General features: G+C 43.6%; 1 protein-coding gene across 4 annotated transcripts in view; it reads left to right on the top strand.

The window, feature by feature from the left end:
* Positions 1-19,609, top strand: part of ehbp1 (EH domain binding protein 1) — an 88,955-nt gene that overhangs the window by 47,105 nt on the left and 22,241 nt on the right. For 3 of the 4 annotated variants that reach the window (XM_029834657.1, XM_029834656.1, XM_011603074.2), the window contains 8 exons: positions 777-818; positions 974-1,120; positions 9,728-9,878; positions 11,510-11,566; positions 12,955-13,103; positions 15,946-16,084; positions 16,490-16,590; positions 18,303-18,426. In XM_029834657.1, coding sequence (XP_029690517.1) covers positions 777-818; positions 974-1,120; positions 9,728-9,878; positions 11,510-11,566; positions 12,955-13,103; positions 15,946-16,084; positions 16,490-16,590; positions 18,303-18,426 — 910 coding nt within the window. The remainder of the gene's footprint in view (positions 1-776; positions 819-973; positions 1,121-9,727; positions 9,879-11,509; positions 11,567-12,954; positions 13,104-15,945; positions 16,085-16,489; positions 16,591-18,302; positions 18,427-19,609) is intronic. The other variant, XM_029834658.1, reaches the window with a different exon arrangement.

Raw genomic sequence — 19,609 nt, 5'->3', positions numbered from 1 at the left:
CCCCTTCTGCATTAGATGTTGTCAGCGCCTGTCTTGTTGCCGAGGCCCCGACGCATCGAGGCTGGGACCTTAACATGTGGCAACAGTAGAAGGCGCCCAGGAGAACCCCGTGCTTTGACATTTCATTATATTTTTCATTATATTTCTCATCCCTTCAGTTGATGGCAGTTGGTGCCGTGACTGCTCAGGCGTGGCGATGCTTTGCACGGCGTACACCCCGTCTTGTCTGACACACACCAACACGCACCTGTACGTCTGTGTGCCTACTGCCACACACACATACTCACCCTCAATACACCGCTGGTTAACCCCAGATTACCGCTTCCTGTTTACAAGTCAAAAGGTCACGAGCCAAGCGGGTTATGACAGCTTTGATCCATTCTTAAGTCCCCGCATAGATGATGATGGAATGATGTTTCAGAGCGATAAACAGTATCACAGAACCAAAAATCCTGTTTCTTACTCTCATTTAACCACCAAAGATGGGGTGTGTGTTTTCACTCAAATGTCATTTTTTTTATTACACCCAATTTAAAATATTTAATCCCTTGAGGGGGCAGGGGGTGGAAATCAACTGAAATGATTTAATGGACTGTAATTAGGTTTTTATTAGTTTAATCAATGGCTGACGCTGAACTGTGATTATTTTTTCTTTGAAGATCTTCCCTTTATAGCCCAATTATAAACACAACTACTCTGTAGGATTTCTTAAAAATAATATTTGCTGGAAATTAGAACTGACATTAAAATATAAACTTGTGTTTTGTCTTTGAAAGGAGCCGGCGCCTGTTCCTGTTACAAGTTTGTCTGCTGAGAAGGTGAGGGCTGCTAAGAAGAAAAAACACATTTTTACCTTATTTAGGACACTTCTTTTGCCTAATATTGTAAAAGAGGAAAGCCACCACACTGATGACAGTTTTTAAAAAGCCAAACGGTGGATACTGTTGTTTAACGTCTTCTGTCCATCACACAGAGGGTGCTGTCTCGTCAGGAGGAGTTGAAAGAGCGAGCCAGGCTCCTCTTGGAACAGGCCCGCAGAGATGCTGCAGTGAAGGCCAGCAACAAGAACAACCCCAACCCAGCTGCCAATGCAGCAAACAGGACCACAAACATCAGTGACGTAAGTTTAAGTGATTTAAGTTGTCCTGGTCACATTTTGAAGGAGTCGGCCTCAGTTGTCAGGTGTTTGTCGAGAGTGGGAGGTCTGTCCTGTCCAGCGTTTGAACCATGTCCAGCTTACGCGTTTTACAGCATCGTCTTACTGTGCTGGAACAGCTAATGGACTGACCACCATCCTCTTCAGCGCACTAAAGTCACTTGCACAGTTTGCTGTTCACTACACTGGCAACATGCTGGAAAACCCTTTTCAAACTGTCTCATTCCACGGCGGTCCCTCTTGTTGAACGATTTATGGAAAAGCTGAGAGAAGGAGAGGAGACTCTTCATGATTAACTTCTGCCCAGACTCACTTATGGGCCACTGAACGTCGCAACCTGAACGTGTCGGCAGGGAAACCGCTCGCTCCCTCTCTATAATAATCTCTCTCCTTCTCCCTTCTTGGTCAAACTGACATGGGAAAAATTGTTATGACATCCCAGCCAAATTTACTGGCCCCTTACCTTCCCCAAACTGAGTAAATGTTGTCCACAAACATCTGTCAAGAAAAATACATTCACGGTATAGTGGGGGGATGAGAATCGCTGTACCGTAGCAAACTAGACCAGAGAAGATGTGAGTAAAATTGCCAGGTCTGAACCAAGCACGCTCCACTGAACATAATATACTGTAGGGGAGGGAGGAGGCATGCTGATGGACCAGGAGTTACCCCAGGAAAGTGTTGTGGTCAAATCCTCAGTGACGCCTCCAAATATTTCAGGAAAATGTACTGTGAGAATTGTGGGGACAACAGATTTAAGGTTAAAATGAAATAAATACCCTTTGGTAATGAAATATCTGAAAAGCAGCAGCCGTGTGGCCCTGCAATGGCTGCTTGAATCCTTAAAGAGATATGTGCCCTTGAATTAGATGGTTTTTTTGAGTGTGTCCCTGCCTGTGTGTGTATTTATATGAATGTGTGTGTTGTCAGCATTATCCTGTGTGTTGGACATGCAAATGTGTGTGTTCATGTCTGCACGCCGGCTGCAGGAATGACTATTTCATCATAATCTGAGGAAATAAACGAACAGCTTCCAAGGACGGGTGGTGGTAAAAGTCTTCAGAGGGGAAAAAAGCAAATTAAAAGAGTTTTCCCAAAGCTGTTGCTGTGCCGATATATTTCCTCAGTGACACAAAAAGGTCCTCCTCTGTCCCTTTTTATGCGGCAAGATGGCTGACTTTACTCAGATTAGCTCCTTTAAGTAGCCAGACCCAAACGTTTGCTTGTTTTCCCTCCCCGTCCTCCCGATTTTCCTACTCATTTCCAAGGACAATTGGTCAAGAACCTCCTCGCGCACACTTGCCCGTGCATACGCTGCTCCCGTGCATAAAGAGAGAGGAGGAGGGGTTCAAGGGAGATATTGAATTGTTTATACTTTTTTAATAGAAAACATTGATCAAAGGAATAAGACTGGCCTTGAGGCCAACGTGCTGATAATTGCTAGTGATTAGATTAGTTGATGTCTTGTTTTGATTAGCGTGTGTATGTCCGTGTTATCAGCTGGAGAGGCCCAAGCTTCTCCTGTTTAATTCTCCATCTGTCTAAGTAGGTGCTTTGTGGTTTAGCATGCATAAGGTATAATTTAATTCAATTAAAGGAGGCTTCATTCTTCCAGGGAAGTGGCTAATGTGGAGGCAAAAGAATGATTTAGGCTGAGTGAGAGGAGGGGGTTATGATAGCCGTTTCAGGGGCCTTGGGTTCAAAATGCAAACAACAAATCAGTTTAAAATGCATGGGCTGCACCGGCTAAGAAAAGTAATTTCTGCAGAAACTATGACACGTAATTTTAACTGCGATGATTAAAACCATCCACTCGACTTTGAAATGATTGTGATCAAGGTCAAGATTTATTTATTTTTTTTACTACAAACACATATACAGTTCTCAACACTAATATATACCACTGAAGAGTGTGTGTGTGCGTGTGTGTGTGTAGTCTTATTCTCCTAACCTATGCTCTCCCTCCTGCCAGCCCTAATTGTAGCCCGCAGTGACTGGCTCTTTCATCTAAGGTCACAGGTTCAGTTTTGTCTCTTTCGTTCCCTCTCTCTCTTCTGTCACTTTCTCTCACCCAGATGTCCCTTTTCCATCCATCCATTTTTTCAATCCATTCATTTTGTTCTTTTGTTAAATTAGACTATCTTTAACTGTCCAGTCCCTGGCCTTCCTTTCCTCTTCTCTCTGACCATTTTCCAAGCAGCAGAACTAATGGTTCCAGCCCCCCCCCATAGGTGGCCTTCACAACATATCAGTAGTCACAGTGGAGATGTCTTGTAATGTTGTAATGTCATCACCCCTAGCCACAAGGAGCCAGATGGGTAATTAATGAGCTTTCCAAATATTGTCTTGAGCGAATACTTGATTCTTCTTATCCTCAGTGAAGATGTACCATTTTTTCTTGTCTCCCTTTCGCTCTTTTCATGGCTTCACGTGTTTTCTGTATTTGCTTCGGGTCTTTTCGGCTATTAGCTGATGAGAACAGTAATTTCACACCGGCCTGGCCAGGCTAATTATTAGGATCCACGCTATGTTTGGAAGAAGTGACTGTATGTGTTTTTTTTGCATAATTGGATGCACACACACATAATCCTGTGCGTTTTGTGCATGTCTGTGTCTTTCCAAATCTGCAAAAGTTTTTAACACCTGTGATGTATTATATTCTCTGTGTGCGTGTGTGTGTGTGTGTGTGTGTGTGTGTGTGTGTGTGTGTGTGTGTGTGTGTGTGTGTGTGTGTGTGTGTGTGGGAATGCGAAATGTTCTGGTATGCATTTGTGAACGAATGCAAATACCTCGTTGTTTTCCAGGTAGGAGAGTTCCCCTGCTCACTGACTCGTTGTGATTCCTATAATTGGGTCCCGTTTGATTTCTGCCGACTGGAGCCCCGGCAGACTCCTCCTCCCCTTCTCTTCTGCCACTTCCTTTCCTCTTCTCAGAAGTGGAGGGAACTCCTGGGTCTCTTCTATTGTGACCTGTGGGTGTTGTCATCTACTCCCATCTGCTGTCTGGCCTCTGATCTTGACTCGACTGCCTTGTTTTTCCTCTGCTTCCATTTTATTTCCATGCCTTCTGTCATTTTACTGACACTTCCTGTGAATGAACCTGAAAGTCATGGAAATGAAGTTTTTAGTCTTTAGTTTTTAGTTGTTTTTAGTCGTATGTGCTGCACTCTCTCTGTCTTAGTAAACACGGTATATGAAATAGGTACCTCACCATGGAAAGCTTTTTCCTTCAATTTTTTTCTAAATTTCACATACAGATTTCCGTTGCAAACTTTACTCCTAAATTAGCTCCAAGAATTGAGTTGTTCCTCTCACTGTGTTGAACGTTGTAGTCAAATTCTTCTTTTCTGCAGTTGATTATAGGACACAAGCACCAAATATTGGTAAAATGTCTGTTATAAAAATGCTAATACGGCCTTGTGCACCCCGCTCTCCTTTTGTGTCCACACTTTATCATCTCCCCCCCCCATCGGTGACCTCACTCTTTTTCTACTTTCCCCTCAGCAGTAATAGTTTTTCTTCAGGTCTCATTTCAATGTGGCTGCCGTATCTTTCTTCTCACTATGCTTCCCCCCCTCTTCTTTTCTCCTGTGTTGTCTCCCTCCCTTTTTTGAAGAATCTGCTCTAATGAAACCAAATAGTTTAGTGGGCAGTTTCTCCTGTCTGTGAATGTGCTCGAATTGGAGTGTGAAGGTATGTGTCGTGGCTGAATTGACTGGAGTGGAGATCAAAGGCACTCTCCAAATTGTGTGTGTGTGTGTGTGTGTGTGTGTGCGCGCGCGCGCGTGTGTGTCTGTGTGTGTGTAGGCCTGCTCGTGCATGTGTTAACAAGCAGCTCTCTCAGTTGCATCACAAGAGCTGATCAAGTCATCAGGGAAGAAATGGGTAATACACACGGACTTGCACGCCTCTTCTGAGCATGGGCCACTCTTGTTTTCACATGCCTCGTGTTCACGTTTGACCGAGTGGAAGTGTCAAACTCTTTTTCATGTCCGGGGTCTTCTTGTAGTCACATTTTATGGATGAAATCTTATTGGAATAATGATTAAAGTGCTTTGCAGATAAAATTCAAGTCATCTTGAACCTTCAAAGGGAGTAGATATTTGAGTAGAAATACCCTAAAGTTGCTTTAGATATATTTTAGGATAAAGAAGACATTGATTGAGCCCCTTGTCCTGTACAGCTAAACATTTGAAATTGGCATGTATAGCTCCTATAGCACCATGCTGTCGACATCAGTCTGCTTTTTGTGTCCTTTTTTCCATGTGGAGTTGTAGGTTACCTTTGTTTTTTTGTCAGCCACCATCAAATGTTCAGCTCATGTTCTCTGTCTCATTTTCTTTTACTGCCCCCCCTTCTTTGTCTCACTCTTCCACTCCCTCTCTCACTAGTAATTATCCTGTCTATGTAAAGGGCAAAACATTCCCATCTTCTTGGCCTGTCCAACTGACAAGCGCCTCCTGTCGAGGTTTGTGCCTGAATGTGTTGAGTTGTCTGTCTCCACGCTCCACATTACCTGTTCTACCTGTCTTAAAGTACAAGTCACCTTGTTAAGCACACACAAACACGGAGGTCTGAGGACAAATTGTTAATTCAAATGTGAAACCACAATTAAACAACTCCATATGTCAAATACACATGTATATTTACTCCTAAAAGGTCAGCTTGATGCTCCACAGTCGTGCCTTTGTCCTATGAATCTTAGCATGGGTTAAATTAATTAAGTATTACTGTAATTATAATGACAGAATATGTATGCAGCCTGTTGCTGCTGCAGGGTCCACTTGCTTTAGATTACGTGGCTGTTGTATTTTGCGCAACTTATAACCTCTGTAAATTGTCGGCTGTTGGGAAAGCAAAAGCCTCATTTAACCCAAATTAAAGTCTTTTGTACGACGAGACAGCAAGCAGCTGAAATATTTCAATTTTTTTACCCAGGTTTCCAACCAAAAACTCAACTTGTAGGGTCTAAAATGCTCCACCCATCTCTTCCTGTTTTCATTGTGAGGGCAAATATGCAAATAAGTTGAAAACAATGTGTATGCACAGCACAGGTTGACACACGGAGTTCACTGAGACACACACCGTTTTGTCCTATCAAAGCAGGGACATCCTGGTGAGAGGCCAAAGTTTGGCACACACAAACAGTTCCAAACCAGCTCCATGCTGATGTCTCAGATTTATATTTATGTACCTATAATGCAGACACACCCCTATCATGGACACACACCCGTCAAGCCATAATTAGGCCATGTCGCGGTTCTTTGATAGTCATGTACAGTAGCTCTTCTTTAATTCTTTATCAAATGCATTGATCGCTGTGGACCTCGCATGCTCATTGATCCACGCACTCTGTCTGGAGCCAGCCGATAAGCCCTCTCTCTCTCTCTCTCTCTCTCTCTCTCTCTTTCTCTCTCTCTGTTTTGAGTAATAAGGATTTTTTTTAAATTTAAGGTACCCAACTTCAGCGCATTTTGGTTAAAGACATCCTACCCATTATATTTCAGCGCAGTACTGCAGACTAATAATAATTCAGCAGAATATTGGCATGGAAATGTCAGATACTTAAGATGTTTATGTGAAAATATTTAGTCATCAGGTAGTTGAGAGTCAGTCCGTCAAGACTCCCAACATAGCTTTAAGTCCTCCCCACATCACAAATGTGTAACCTGGAATAAATATGGATGTATCTTTATTGTTGAGATCAGCTTCCTAGCTGAATCTGCATCGACTGTTGTTTATCATTCTGGTGTTGGAAGCCATGATTGATGAGTGTGTGGTTACGCAGCCAGGTGATGGTTCGCTGTGTGCATACATATGTATTTACAGTATGTACCTGGACAAGATAGAGACCTAAAGCACCTCTTGACTGTGAATTAATCTGTCATGACAAATGTCTGGACCTGCATGACTGGTCAGCAGACTGGCTGGCTATCTAGGAGGTTGGCAACTCCTTTTAGATAGTGGTTTGTGTGTGTGTGTGTGTGTGTGTGTGTGTCTGTGTGTGTGTGTGGCATCAGTCTGTACCCACGCCAGGCCTGTGCACATGACCAGTGGTGTGTGTCCTCCCTTCCACTCTCCTCTTGCCCAGAAAAAGAGCAACCAAGGTGACAACCTGCTCCCCCTGCTCATAAAAAAGCTTCCAGAACAGAGAGGGGTCCTCACCCCAACGTGAAGCCCATAGTGCAGCCTCCTGTCTCAGCCCTCCACTCAACCATTTATCCTCTCTTCTCTAGGAACCCAGTAGACAAAGTACATGATTGTTCCGGCTGTCGCCATGCAAAGAAGAGAAGTCTCTTCTCCTCCTGAGTTTCCATTCTTGGAGCACTGGTACACAGTGGCCACCAGCTGATGGGCTTTCTGTCCTCTTCTTCTTTCATCCTGACTTTGATCATGTGCAGCAACAGCGCAGTTGAGCTCGGGTCTTCTCCATTCTTTGCTTGTTGTCACCTTATGTAGTAAAACCGAATGGCTTCACGCTTTTTAAGACTCCAACCTACGATCCGCCACTTTTGTGGGAAACAAAGCATTGATTTAATGTCCACTAGAGGGCGTTTCGTCACCAACCATCAACAACCCTCTAATAAAAACGTGAAATAAGATCGTACAAGGCAAAATGTCAGGGTGGGGAATATTGTATACCAGAACAAAAAATGACAAAACTTAGTTTTAAAAAAATGAGTAAAATAAGAGTTGTTTCGCCACAGGTTGCTTTTGTAAGTTTTTACATGCCACTGGGCATTCCATAAGTTCTAAGCTCCAGCATGTGCACGCACCAGCTAACCACATGCCCTTATTTTCTAATCAGCAACTGCGTAGCTGACCAAACTAGGCACTACTCGGATGCATTTTTCGTTGCGTTAATCCTAGCCTCTGGGACAGACAGTCGTTTTCCCATTTCCTGTCCCCAAAATGGCTGACAACAATAATTCACTGGGACATTTTGGTGTGTGCGTCTGCATATGTGTGTACATAGATATATAAAATATTCACCACACACTCCCACTTAAATCGGTAGTTGTAGCCACATCTCTAAAGGCCAGATTGGATATCTAAACCAGCATAGCTGCAAGGTGCTTGTTATCATGTTACATTTATAAAGGTTGGATGACTGAATATAAAACAGTAATTAAGAAAGGGGAAACAGAAAGAGAGGAAGACGGCCTAATGACAGAAAATCATGATTCAAAGTCAGTTGTTAGTTTTGTTTTCAGTATAACACCATTAGAGGCTTCCGACAACTCAGTTCAGTCGTTTATTAGCCAAATGAAACATTGGCTAACTTTCAAAACTCATTCTCTCACTCTCCGCATAACTCTTTATCTTTCCGTCTTTTCCACTCTTTCTGTCTCTTTATCAGTCTCTCTCTAAGGTGTGTTCCCATCTCCCTGTGGGCGTCCCATTGGGCTTTCTCAAACACACACACACACACACACACACACACACACACACACACACATACACAGAGTGCATTAGGGTTGCTGTCATTTACAATACAGCCCCATTGTCCCACCTTAACAATAGCTACAAACAAACAATTGACATGGAAATGGAGAGATGTAGCTCATTAGCGGGCTCTGCTTGTTTTGTTAATGGATAAATAGGCGGCTTCAATAGGCCAGCCCTAAAACCCCTGCCTCAATATGGAGAAGACTGATTAACAGGAAACAACGGGGAGGGAGAACAGTGACAGAGAAATGCAGCTTCACACTCCCCTGGGTCATCATGTGGTTCTGGATGTCTCCAAGAGTTGCGGTGCGATGTTTAGAATATGAACCTGTTGTGTGTGTCTGCGACTTCATGCAGAATTCATGCAGAGTCGCTACAGTTGCAGCTCCACTTGATTTTAGTTTCATCAGATTATGTTTCTTCTCTTGCAACATTACTGCAGCAAACTCTGGAGGCCACTTTTATACGTGCGGAGATTTTTTAACTTCTCCGGCAGTCGTGCCCTTTCGTGGGCTCCACTCTGAGCGTTTGCCTGTGTGTTTTCCGCCGGGTCACTGTGAGTTAAGTTTTAGTTGACATCATCAAGGTTTTCTGGGAGCTCGTATGTGGTGGCCTGTGCTATCAGCAGGATCAGATTGAATGGGCCTGGAAATGACATTTCTGCCATTACTCTGATGGTTACAGCTCAATATTGTATATCTAGTGGCCAGAGAGTTTGTCTAAATGTATCCGTCTATTCCCAACCTTATAATGCATTTTGTATACATCAATTTAGATAACAGAACATGTTATATTTGTTGTATGTGCTGGTAGTAGATGCATATAACAAGATGTATTTGTTCTTTTATAATCAGATAACCAAAAATTGTGGCACTATTTGAATTTAATTATATAAAAGTCAGATTCCTAAATGGAAATGACCAGCTTATGCATGGAAAGCATAAACTTCAGAACAGGAACAATATCACTTTTCATATTCTGTTTCTTTTTCATTCATTTTTCTGGTTCTTCTCAATCTTTTAGTTGTAATTATAAACTTCTCTGGGTTGGGAGAACCCCGGATTCTTCCTCATTTACCTGCTCACGGAAATAGGTTTCTTACCGTTTTCATTGCTTTGTGCAGGAGCGGGACGCGGAGCGGCGGAGACAGCTACGAGAGAGAGCCAGACAGCTGATAGCCGAAGCACGATCCGGAGTCAAGATGTCTGAGATGAGCCTGCTGGACACGTCTGGAGCAGAAAGAGGCAAAAGCAGCAGGACAAGCCCAGTTGCAGGTCAGCACACCTCCCTTCAAGTTACAAATGCACGCCAGTCAGCGGAATCTCACGCAAAGCCTTTGTTTTTGCCTAATATTAATATCATATTGAACAAGGAAAGGTCACACTAGTATGTGTTTGACATTGGCTGACTTTCTTCATCCACACATTCCCATTATGCTCTCTAAAGTGGTTCTCCATAATCCTCAGAGGAAACCAAAATGTTACTTGACAACAGCCATGGGTCTGAAATCCAACACCCTCACATTTGCAACAGCAATTTACCCCGTGACTCCCCTCTCGTCTCATTCGGCCAGTAATTGTTAATCAACAGAACACGTTGTGCGACCAAATTATACTCAAAACACCAAACACTTCTAATAATGGCTCACAGGGGCAGCGGCCGCCGCCATGTATCTTTCCCACTGCTTTCCATTTCCTTGAAATTGGCGTTATTATCATAATGACCATTATTAGGCATCTCTAGTCTTTTGTTTCAGATCCAAATAAGTTGCTGCCGTCTTTCGGGGGTGTACTTTTCCCTTTGGTAGTGGCATGCATGCAAATGAGGTGCAGACAGTTGAAAATAAAAACAGACAAGCTGACAGAAGAGATTGGAACGGCGAAAACAGTTACAGGGAATGATTTATAGTAAATGATTTAAATTGAGCTGTAATTTGTGAAAGCTGAAGGAGAGGTGTAAATCAAAGGATTCAGCAATTATCTGAATAGCTGCGGCAACTTTGGCAACTGACCGTCATGAAGATTGTCTGAAAGGACAAAGTAGACGGTTCATAAGACAGAGCCACAAATAGTGCCGGGGTTGAAAAACTAGTAAACAAGAAGTGCGATCAGGACCTTGTTAGGTGAAATGACAGTGGGGCAGAGGAAGGGTAACACTAGATTTGTTTGCTCTTTCAGCTTTTCTGAATTGGACTAATTGTTGATCTCATTAAAAATGGAGTTAGAGAAGGAACGAGAGAGGAGGAGGAGGTGAGGAGAGGGGAGAGAAATGCTGCTGGCTGATACACAAGGCCTACCGAGCAGAACGGCTAATCCTAGCCCCCACACTCTCTCGTTTTCTCTCTGTTTTTCGCTCACTCCATCTCTCTCCCTCTCTTCGCTCACCAGCGTTCAGTCCTTTAATGCAACCCGGTCTCCCCCCCTTCATGTGTCTGCAAAGAAAACTTTCCAAACTCCATCATTGTGGCCTCCCATTAATTAGAGCCAAATCAGCCACTTGCACACACACCACCCATCATAGCTAACAAATTAATGTTTTGACTCTTCCTCGTCTATTCTCAGTCTTACTATCTGGCAAACGGTGAAACGTAATGGAAGAAGCCAGCGGAGGGTCAAATGCTTTTACTGGTTATATTGTGTTAAACTCTGGGTAGGGTCTCCATGCTGCTGGCGAGGCCTAATTTCATTTCACAGCTGTGAGTTTCAGAGGAGGAGGTGCTCATGTCTCGGACAAAAAGGATGCTTTGGGTTAATACATCTCATATGAAAGTTTTAGACTCATTTTATGCATTTTTTCCCCACATTCATTCCTCGGCCTGTCTTTCTATCTTAACCTCTTTAACTTTCCTCTGTTGTCTCTCTGGCCACTGTTATCTCCTTCCCGTTGAACTGCTCCATTCCCACAGATGTATCGGATCGAGTGGAAAGCCATCGTGGAGATGATGCCGTTGATAGTGAAAGGGGTGAGGATGAAGAGGAAGGGAGGGCTGAGAATGAGCAGCTCCGTGTTGGGTGTGGCGATGACATTGATGAAACCGCCGGCGCTGCTGCTTATTCACCTCCTCCCGTTACTAACCCCCTGCTGCTCGAGGCCTCTCTCCCAGCCACCTCCAGCACCCAGGGCACCTCTGGGCTCACTAACACCAGCTTTGAGCTAGCTTCTCTGGGTAAAGTCACCTCCGTGGTGCTGCATGCTTGTCTGCCTTTTCCTAACATATTTTTGTGTATTGTTAACACTACATGGTGTGGAGGCTCCACCTACCTATATGGTACTTTTTCATTTACCCAAATTAAAATCCTTTTTACTTCCCTAAAATAATCTTGTTCTTATAAAATAATCTCGTGGTGATAGTTAGTCCACATCCTACCTTTTCTTTAACACTAAAGCTTTGCATGAGTAAGAATTGCCCTCCCAGCCATCTTTGCCTCTTTTGGCTCCGTCCAAATTGAGCTTTCAGGAAGATGCCATAACAATAACATCAGAGTGCTGTAGTATTGTTTTTTCCTTTGTTTTGCACAAAATTTGAATATTCTTAGTTGTACATTTGCCCAAATCCTTAGAGGTCAAACTAATTTATTTGTTTTTTATGAATCTGTTTCCATTTTGAAAAAGTGTGCTCTTCCTCCTCGGAGGGTGATGTCTCCCCTATTCCAGTTCTTTCTTAATCTGAGAAAAGGGATAGCAATGATTAGAATACTGAAGCAGCTCCGAACTGCATTTTTCCTTTTAAACTTTCCCTCCGCACCTATTTGCTGCTCAGGTCATTTCATTTGCGCTTTTTTTGTGCATTTGTGTTTTTCTTTTTTTAACGTGTTCTGTGTGAGAATGGTGTTTCCGTGTATGCACGCATCATGGGATGCTTGCATGTGTCTGTTCCACAGAGAGAGGTGGCACATGAAACGTATCCTCTCTTTTTCTTTCATCTTCCCCGGTGCAGTGGTCTGTCCTGGAAGGAGAAGCTGTAGTTAGCAGTCTCTGGAAAATAGAGCTGTTTGCAGCTCTGGAGGACAGACAGACTGGGAGGGAAGAGTAGGGGTTAATGAAAGATGATTTGGAAGATGAGAAATGTCAGAGTAGACAATCATTTTATTGTTCAGATTGATTTGATTATCTGAGATTAGAAATACAAAATATAGTAAGGCTGTTTGCCATGACTGTGTCAACCACGGTGATATTAGCCTCCAGAGCTGGGGGATGTTTCCCCTCTGTTGAATCAAATTTAAACTTCTATAGATATTTAACTCTTTAAAAGTCAGGATCTGTGACCGACAATGTCCGTGTCGTGTGTGTTGCCATTTTGTCCTCCGCAGGGTTTCTCCTTTTGCTGATCATCTGCTGATTTCCTCTCAGGTACGAATAGCAAGCATGTGGATCTGAAGCTGAAGAAGCTGGTGGACGTCAGCCCAAGAAGAGTCACCTCCCCTTCGTCCCCGTCGTCCACGTCATCCTCGCCCACCGCCTCCTCTGCCTCCCCTATTAGCCCGACAGAAGGCCAGGAGGTATACCCACACTCTGGGCATCCTTATTGTCCTCAGTTGTTTCTTTCTCCACCTGTCTTTATCTCTCTCTCTCTATTTTATGCACACCTCACCGTCTTCTCTCAACACCATCAAAGGGTCAGTGGATCAATCAGGTCTGATTGACCCTGTTTTTCAGTCGGGTGACCTGGTGTCCGCCCCAGTCAGTCAGACCAGTTCATGTAAGACCTTAGTTTACCCCTCTGTGTCCGTATGAGGCTGTCTAAAGCCATGACACACATTCACCAAAACCGTAATGCCCAACACAACACGTAGCGACCTCCCTCCCTTGAATGTGACCTTTTCAGGTGGCTGATGTGTGTGTGGAAAGGTGGGAAAGGGAGATTGTTGCTGCCGCATGTGTCCACGAGTTGTCATGTGAATATTGAGTGAACAAGTCGTCAGCCAGTCTTAACATCTGTTTAATTGATTTTGAATGTCAAGTGGAATAAAGTGTGTGTGTGTTTGTGTGCATCTGGGTGTGAACGCGCGTGTGCTTATGGCGACACACGGAGTCTTTGATCATTGATTCACATAAACACCCTCTCGTGTTCAAAGCTTAAAAGGCTTAGTCCTTCATGGCCAAAGGAGAGCCAATGTGTGTGAAGCCACTTGACCCTTACAGAATTCAGCTTTGATTGACACCTAACCAAACCTAAAACACCTCATCCCACTGCTTGCATTCCCGTTCCCATTCACTAGACTTCGGCTCTCTTTTTCACCTTTTTGTTGTATTCTTGCAGTTCTACATCAGCGTTTTGTACCGCGCGTGTGTGTTTTCGTGCGAGTGCGTGTAAGCGTAGCTCTTATTTCTAGAAGAACGTGATGTGCCACATACTCTGAAGATAAAGGACTCTTTATAAATGCATTGCATCTAACAGCTTATCACACTTTTCAACATTTTACCTGCCCATCTCAAAAAAAAATGTAATAGATTTTTTTTACTTGGCTGTAACTAGAGATTTTGTCACTGGCACATATGACTGCATAATTAATTAAATATTCTTTTTGATCCAAATTTCCATAAAACACAGCAAAGCCTATTTGCGTAATATGATCAGACAGCCTTGAGTCATTCTGGAGAGTGTTCCAGGCAGAAAGGACGGCTAGAATGAATGCTACGTTTCTAAATCCAGAGTGGACGAGGGGGGAAGCATCAAAGCGTTGAGCAGCTGTGACCTAGTCCAACACAACCAAAACATTTCAAATCTCCACTTTATTGCTGAACAACGTAATGTTGGCCTAAACTGACTCCAGACACACATTTCCCACTAAATATGCTTCACTTCGCAAAGCTAAACGCTTGCAAGTGAAGTCCGATGGTCCTTTCTAAAAAGGATAAACTGTCTTGTCTCAAGAGGATAGGGTGTTCCAGTCGTCCTTGGAGCAGTTAGACTGACCCGCAGCATCACACACACACACACATACACACACACACAGAGTCTCGTTATTCATTGTGTATATGCACAGCCTTGGAAGTGCACGATAAGGGCATGCGACGCTCAGCAGACTGCAACGTTAGTCACGCCACCCCCTGCATGTGCATTTGCCGACTCGTAAATGCCAAAATCACTGACTCACCACTGACATAGGAATGATAGCATCGATAAAGGATAAAGTGGGAGTAAAAGAGATTCACAGAGGGAGGAAGGGAGGGAACACCCCAATATCTGCTCTCCCCAGTGGAGACTGGAACGCTTAATAGGTCTTCATTCTGTCCTGACTTGAAATCTGGTGTGAAATAATCACACAAACAGATGTTAATCAATAAATAATAATTTTTTAAAGACCCTCATTGTTCAAATCGCCTCATGGATTTAGACCGTTCGCTCAAACGCCAGTGATTTAAATCTGCTGTGTGCGTTTGTGTGTTCCCATCAAGTTTGCATCCGCACACAACTTCACTTTATCATGTTCACGTGACCATTGTTAATTGGGGATTTTTACAAATGGCCTTTAAATAAATTCACCTTCGACTTGACATACAAATTAAAGAGTTTGGGGGAAGCTGAGGGACTAATTGACAAAACAAAGTGAGAGTCGACTAATTGCTGACGTTGTTTTTGAAAGTCAATAATCTGAAGCTAAACTCATAATTCCGCATCTCTGGCTTGTTCCACCCAGACTGTCTCTATTAGCTCTCCTCGCTCTACACACCTCGCTTGACTATCTCGCTCCGTCTCAAGCAGTGGAACGTGTTTGCCCTAATTGTCGACTTTATTACGTGTTTCATCGTCTTATTAGGGTTGCCACAATGTCAGTCTTAGCCCGACTTGGTTACTTTTCCACTCGGCTTGGCATATTTGGAGGCCTGGTAATAAAGCATTCCTGCATGCCCTTTTTGATAGTGGGAGAAGCGACCGTGCAGCTTTTTAACACGTGTTCACTTCGGAAACAATAGCATTTTTTGCATTTTGCATAATCTGAATATATTTTCTGGCTCTGGGTTTTGTTGAAAGTCAAGTTAATTGCTTCTTTTTTGTTTCACCCATGAATGAGGGGGGAGAGAGAGAGAGAGTCATCCTCAGGATGTGCTCACCTTCTATCACCTACTGCCAGATGTATCTCATTATCGTTGTGTGCATATATGTTCTCATTTTGTATTTGCTGTATTAATAGGTGTTTGTGTATTTGATGTGTGTATAACTAATTAAAATCTGTGAGGTAAGAGGACTGTGGAGGTTAATGGGTTGATTGTAATAGACAAAATTCAGCCTATGTGATTTGACAGCAGTTATTTCAACTTTTTACATTTTGATGAAGTTCTTAGATCAAAACCTGCATTTGATTCAACGCCATTGACACACAATTTCCTCTTTGACAGAATAACACACAGGAATTGCGGGCAGAGCGACTGCGCAGAGCCACGGAGAGGCTGCGGAACCCGGTAGTGTTCAACAAGGATTCTGCAGTCAGAAAAACCCAGCTCAAGTCCTTCAGCCAGTATGTGGAGAACAGACCAGGTAGAAGACAATGCAATACACACACACACACACACACACACACACACAGAGGCCTAAAGTGTTTGCCCAGGGAGGATTGTTTATATTGAGCATACATCACACTCACACTTGGAGCAGGTTTCTGGTTCCATTGCTGTGTATTCCCAGTCTGCTGTGTGGTAAAAATGTTGGTTCTTTAATTTTTTCCTCCTCGTTTTCCCCCCAAAATCACTATTGCCAAGGTTACTTATTAGTCTTAGTAGTCAACTTATTACTTAGTAGTCAGGAACCACTGATGTCACTCATCTTTTGTTGCCATTCAATAGTCACAGAAGTAACCAAAGCAGAATAACCAGGAATAAAAATGAGCAGTCGGTCTTTTTCCACTCTTGTTTTCTGAAATGTTCTCATTTGTTATCTGAGCAGAGGGGAAGAGACAGAAGTCTGTTCCTGAGGACCTGTCGAAGGTGGAGGACGACAGAAGTTCTCTGTCAGAGTTGGACTTTTGCAGGACATTTGAAGAGGAGGTTGGTCCTGCTTCCCTGCAAATTGCACTTGTTTCAATGGCATCTTAATGTCTAGCAGCTTCTCTTAGTCTTGATTTGGCATTTTTAAAGTTCGGTGTAAAGGAATTCTTTAGTGAATTAGCAAGGCAACTTAACTAAACGTATTAAAGATTTTAATTGCTTTTTAAAGATGTGTTGAGGTGCGTGTGCAAACACACACAGTCCGTGTGTTTATGAGGTTGCTTTTATTTCAAGTATATATGCAAACGTGTGTGTGACTGAAGACCACGTCTTGAATGTTTCTTCCCAGGCATCCCTATTTTACCCTCAACCCTGCACCCTCCATCCTGATCCCACACTTGCACACGCACACACTGACGCATACACACCCACACTCCTCCTCCCAGTACTTGGGCCCCAGGGTTAATGGGTGTTCAACCTTTCCATTATCCCGATCAGCCAAGAATTACCTGCTGAATGATGTTTGCATTAATATAATATATATGGTAATTTCCCTCCTCTTAATTACGGCTGGGCCGAGCGCGGCAAGGGGAGTGGGCTGATCATGTGTAAAATTGATTTGCCAAGGAAAAATATGGTGATAGAGCGAGAGCGCGCAAGAGGGAGGAGGAAGAGAGGCTGCTGGGAATCGGCATGCACACACATGCACTCTACCATTGGAACGAGTACAAGGGAGGGAAAAAAGTGCTGGCCTGGGTGGAATGGGGGGAGAAAAAAACTTTCTCCTCCTCACTAGTTCCCCTACCCATTAAGAAAAATGAAGTGCATCAGCAATAAAATGGAGATATTTTTCAGATGCATCCTCACTGGAGAATTTGAATAAACATTTTCTCACTTGGAGGAGTTTCTCCTGAGAATAGCAAACGGTCAGGAGCCAGAGGTGAAAAAGAGTCAGTAATAGAGTGTGTTGAAGTGCCTGTGTGTGTGGGTGTGCGTGTGTGTGTGTGTGTGTGTGTTCATATATAGTTTTACAGGCGTTTATATTTATGCTACATATTTAAACCTGTCACATGACTCAAGTCTTACTAAATAGATGTTGATTGAGAAAACTCTTATACCCAAAGACATGGGGGGTGTATTTGGATATTAATGATAGTTGATTTACCTTTGAGACATTTAGAGGACAAACGTGAGTGGAAGCTCCATGGTGACCTTTGGGAGGTCAGAACAGACAACTGTTGCCGTAGTGTTTCTGAAGATGTTGGTTGTCTGTTCTAGTCTTGGATGACGTTGCCTCATCTAAAGTCGTTTATGTCATGCAGGAATATTGATCATGACTGACAGACGTCATATGACAGTGACTTAACACTGGATTGATTTTCTGTATTCTGACAAAATATTTACTTCAGGGTTTTTTGGCAGTCCTCTACATTTCTGTAGCCATAGCTTTGTTGCTATGACGACCTAAAGATGCAAAAGAGGAAATGAGAGGCAGCGGCGATTAATCTTTCGCCGTGTTTGGAATTTTATTTTTATTCAAAAAAGGTTGTTGTTTTATTCTCCTCGCTGATTTCTGTAATCTTTTTTTTTATCCTTTCTCTCTGCCTCCATTCCTATTATATTTTCCCCTCCTTCCCTCTCTGTATTCCTCTGTTCTCTTTCATCCCCCTTTCCCTCTCTCTGTTTAACACTATATTGCGCCACTCTTCCTTTCCTCTCATAACCATTCTCTCTCTCTCCCCCCCCCCCCCCTTTCTCTCTTTGGTTGACAGAAGGCGTTCAAAGACACCAGTCAGTATGTGGTTGGGGAACTGTCTGCTCTGGAGAGCGAGCAGAGGCACATAGACGCCCGAGCAGCTTGCGTGGAGGAGAGGCTGCGCTATCTCATGGACACAGGTACCCCAAGCCCAATTACACTGGAAAAACTGTTTTGGCAAATTGAGCGTACACACACATTGCGTGTGTGTGTGTGTGTGTGTGTTTGTGTTTTCCAAGTGAGAGAGAGAGAGAGGGAGAATCTTTGAAGCCCCCCACCCCCTTGGTTGAATGTTGCACGACAGAGGGCTGGGTGGATATGAAAGGAGGGGAGGGAGGGGGTGAGGGAGGGAGAGGAGGTGGAGAAGGGAGGGAAAGGGTGGTTGGGGAGGGAGTGGGAAAGGGGGGAGCGGTGTATCTCGGGGATGGGAGAAGAAGGGAGACCTCTCTGGGCAGGGGTGATAAGGGAGCCCTTCATGGGGGAAACGATAACTGGGTGCGATAGCGGAGCCCCAGCCGAAGTCTCCGTTGCTGCCGTTTGCCAGTCGCAGCCCCAGTCAGCCAACCTACACAGTATTGAACAGTGTGCTCAGCCATGCACGGCTACACACACGCACCCTCCTGCCCCTAATACATATCTGGCCTTCATTGATATAAAGAAAGACAGGTTGAGTTAAAGGGAAAGGAGAGAAAGTGAAAAACAAAATATATTTAGAGGGAAAAAAACAAAGCAGAAGGCAACACAACAGGAGCACAGACGCAGAGACAGTTCACAAATCCACCGCAGACACACACAAATGCCTACAGATCCACACACACACACACACACACACACACACACACACAGAAAGAACAATCTGGTTTAGTGAATGGAACCAGATTTAGAAGGTTTTTATTTTAGATTTAGCCAGCGGTAAAGTCTAGTTAAGACATGAGATGGCGTATTCAGCCAAAAGAGGGGCCTTTGCTCTGCTAAGTCCCAAATAGAACTGAGAAAATAGCTTTTTGTGATATTTACCCATTCAAATCCACAGTCAAGAGAAAAACATCCACTGTGGAGGAAGTGTCACACATTTTGTTACAGTAATTTGGTCGCAGCTTTTCTGATCCATCAGCAGCCGTCTTGGTGAATTTAGCCTCTGAATTGTGAAAAGATGAACACGGGAAGCATAGAAGAGGTTGTCTAAAAAGCAAACTGCGGTGGTTATCCCATTTTTGGTCCTGATATCGGCCTATCTCGCCTCCATTTGCCATGTTCGCTTTCCTTCTTTTTGCCTGCCTCCCTGCCCTCTTCCCCTGTCAGAGCAGATGTCATTGTATCAAT

Source organism: Takifugu rubripes, chromosome 4 (assembly GCF_901000725.2).
Source record: "Takifugu rubripes chromosome 4, fTakRub1.2, whole genome shotgun sequence".
NCBI lineage: Eukaryota > Metazoa > Chordata > Actinopteri > Tetraodontiformes > Tetraodontidae > Takifugu > Takifugu rubripes.
Note: the sequence above shows the minus strand (reverse complement) of the source record. Positions and strands in the feature narration are given on the sequence as shown.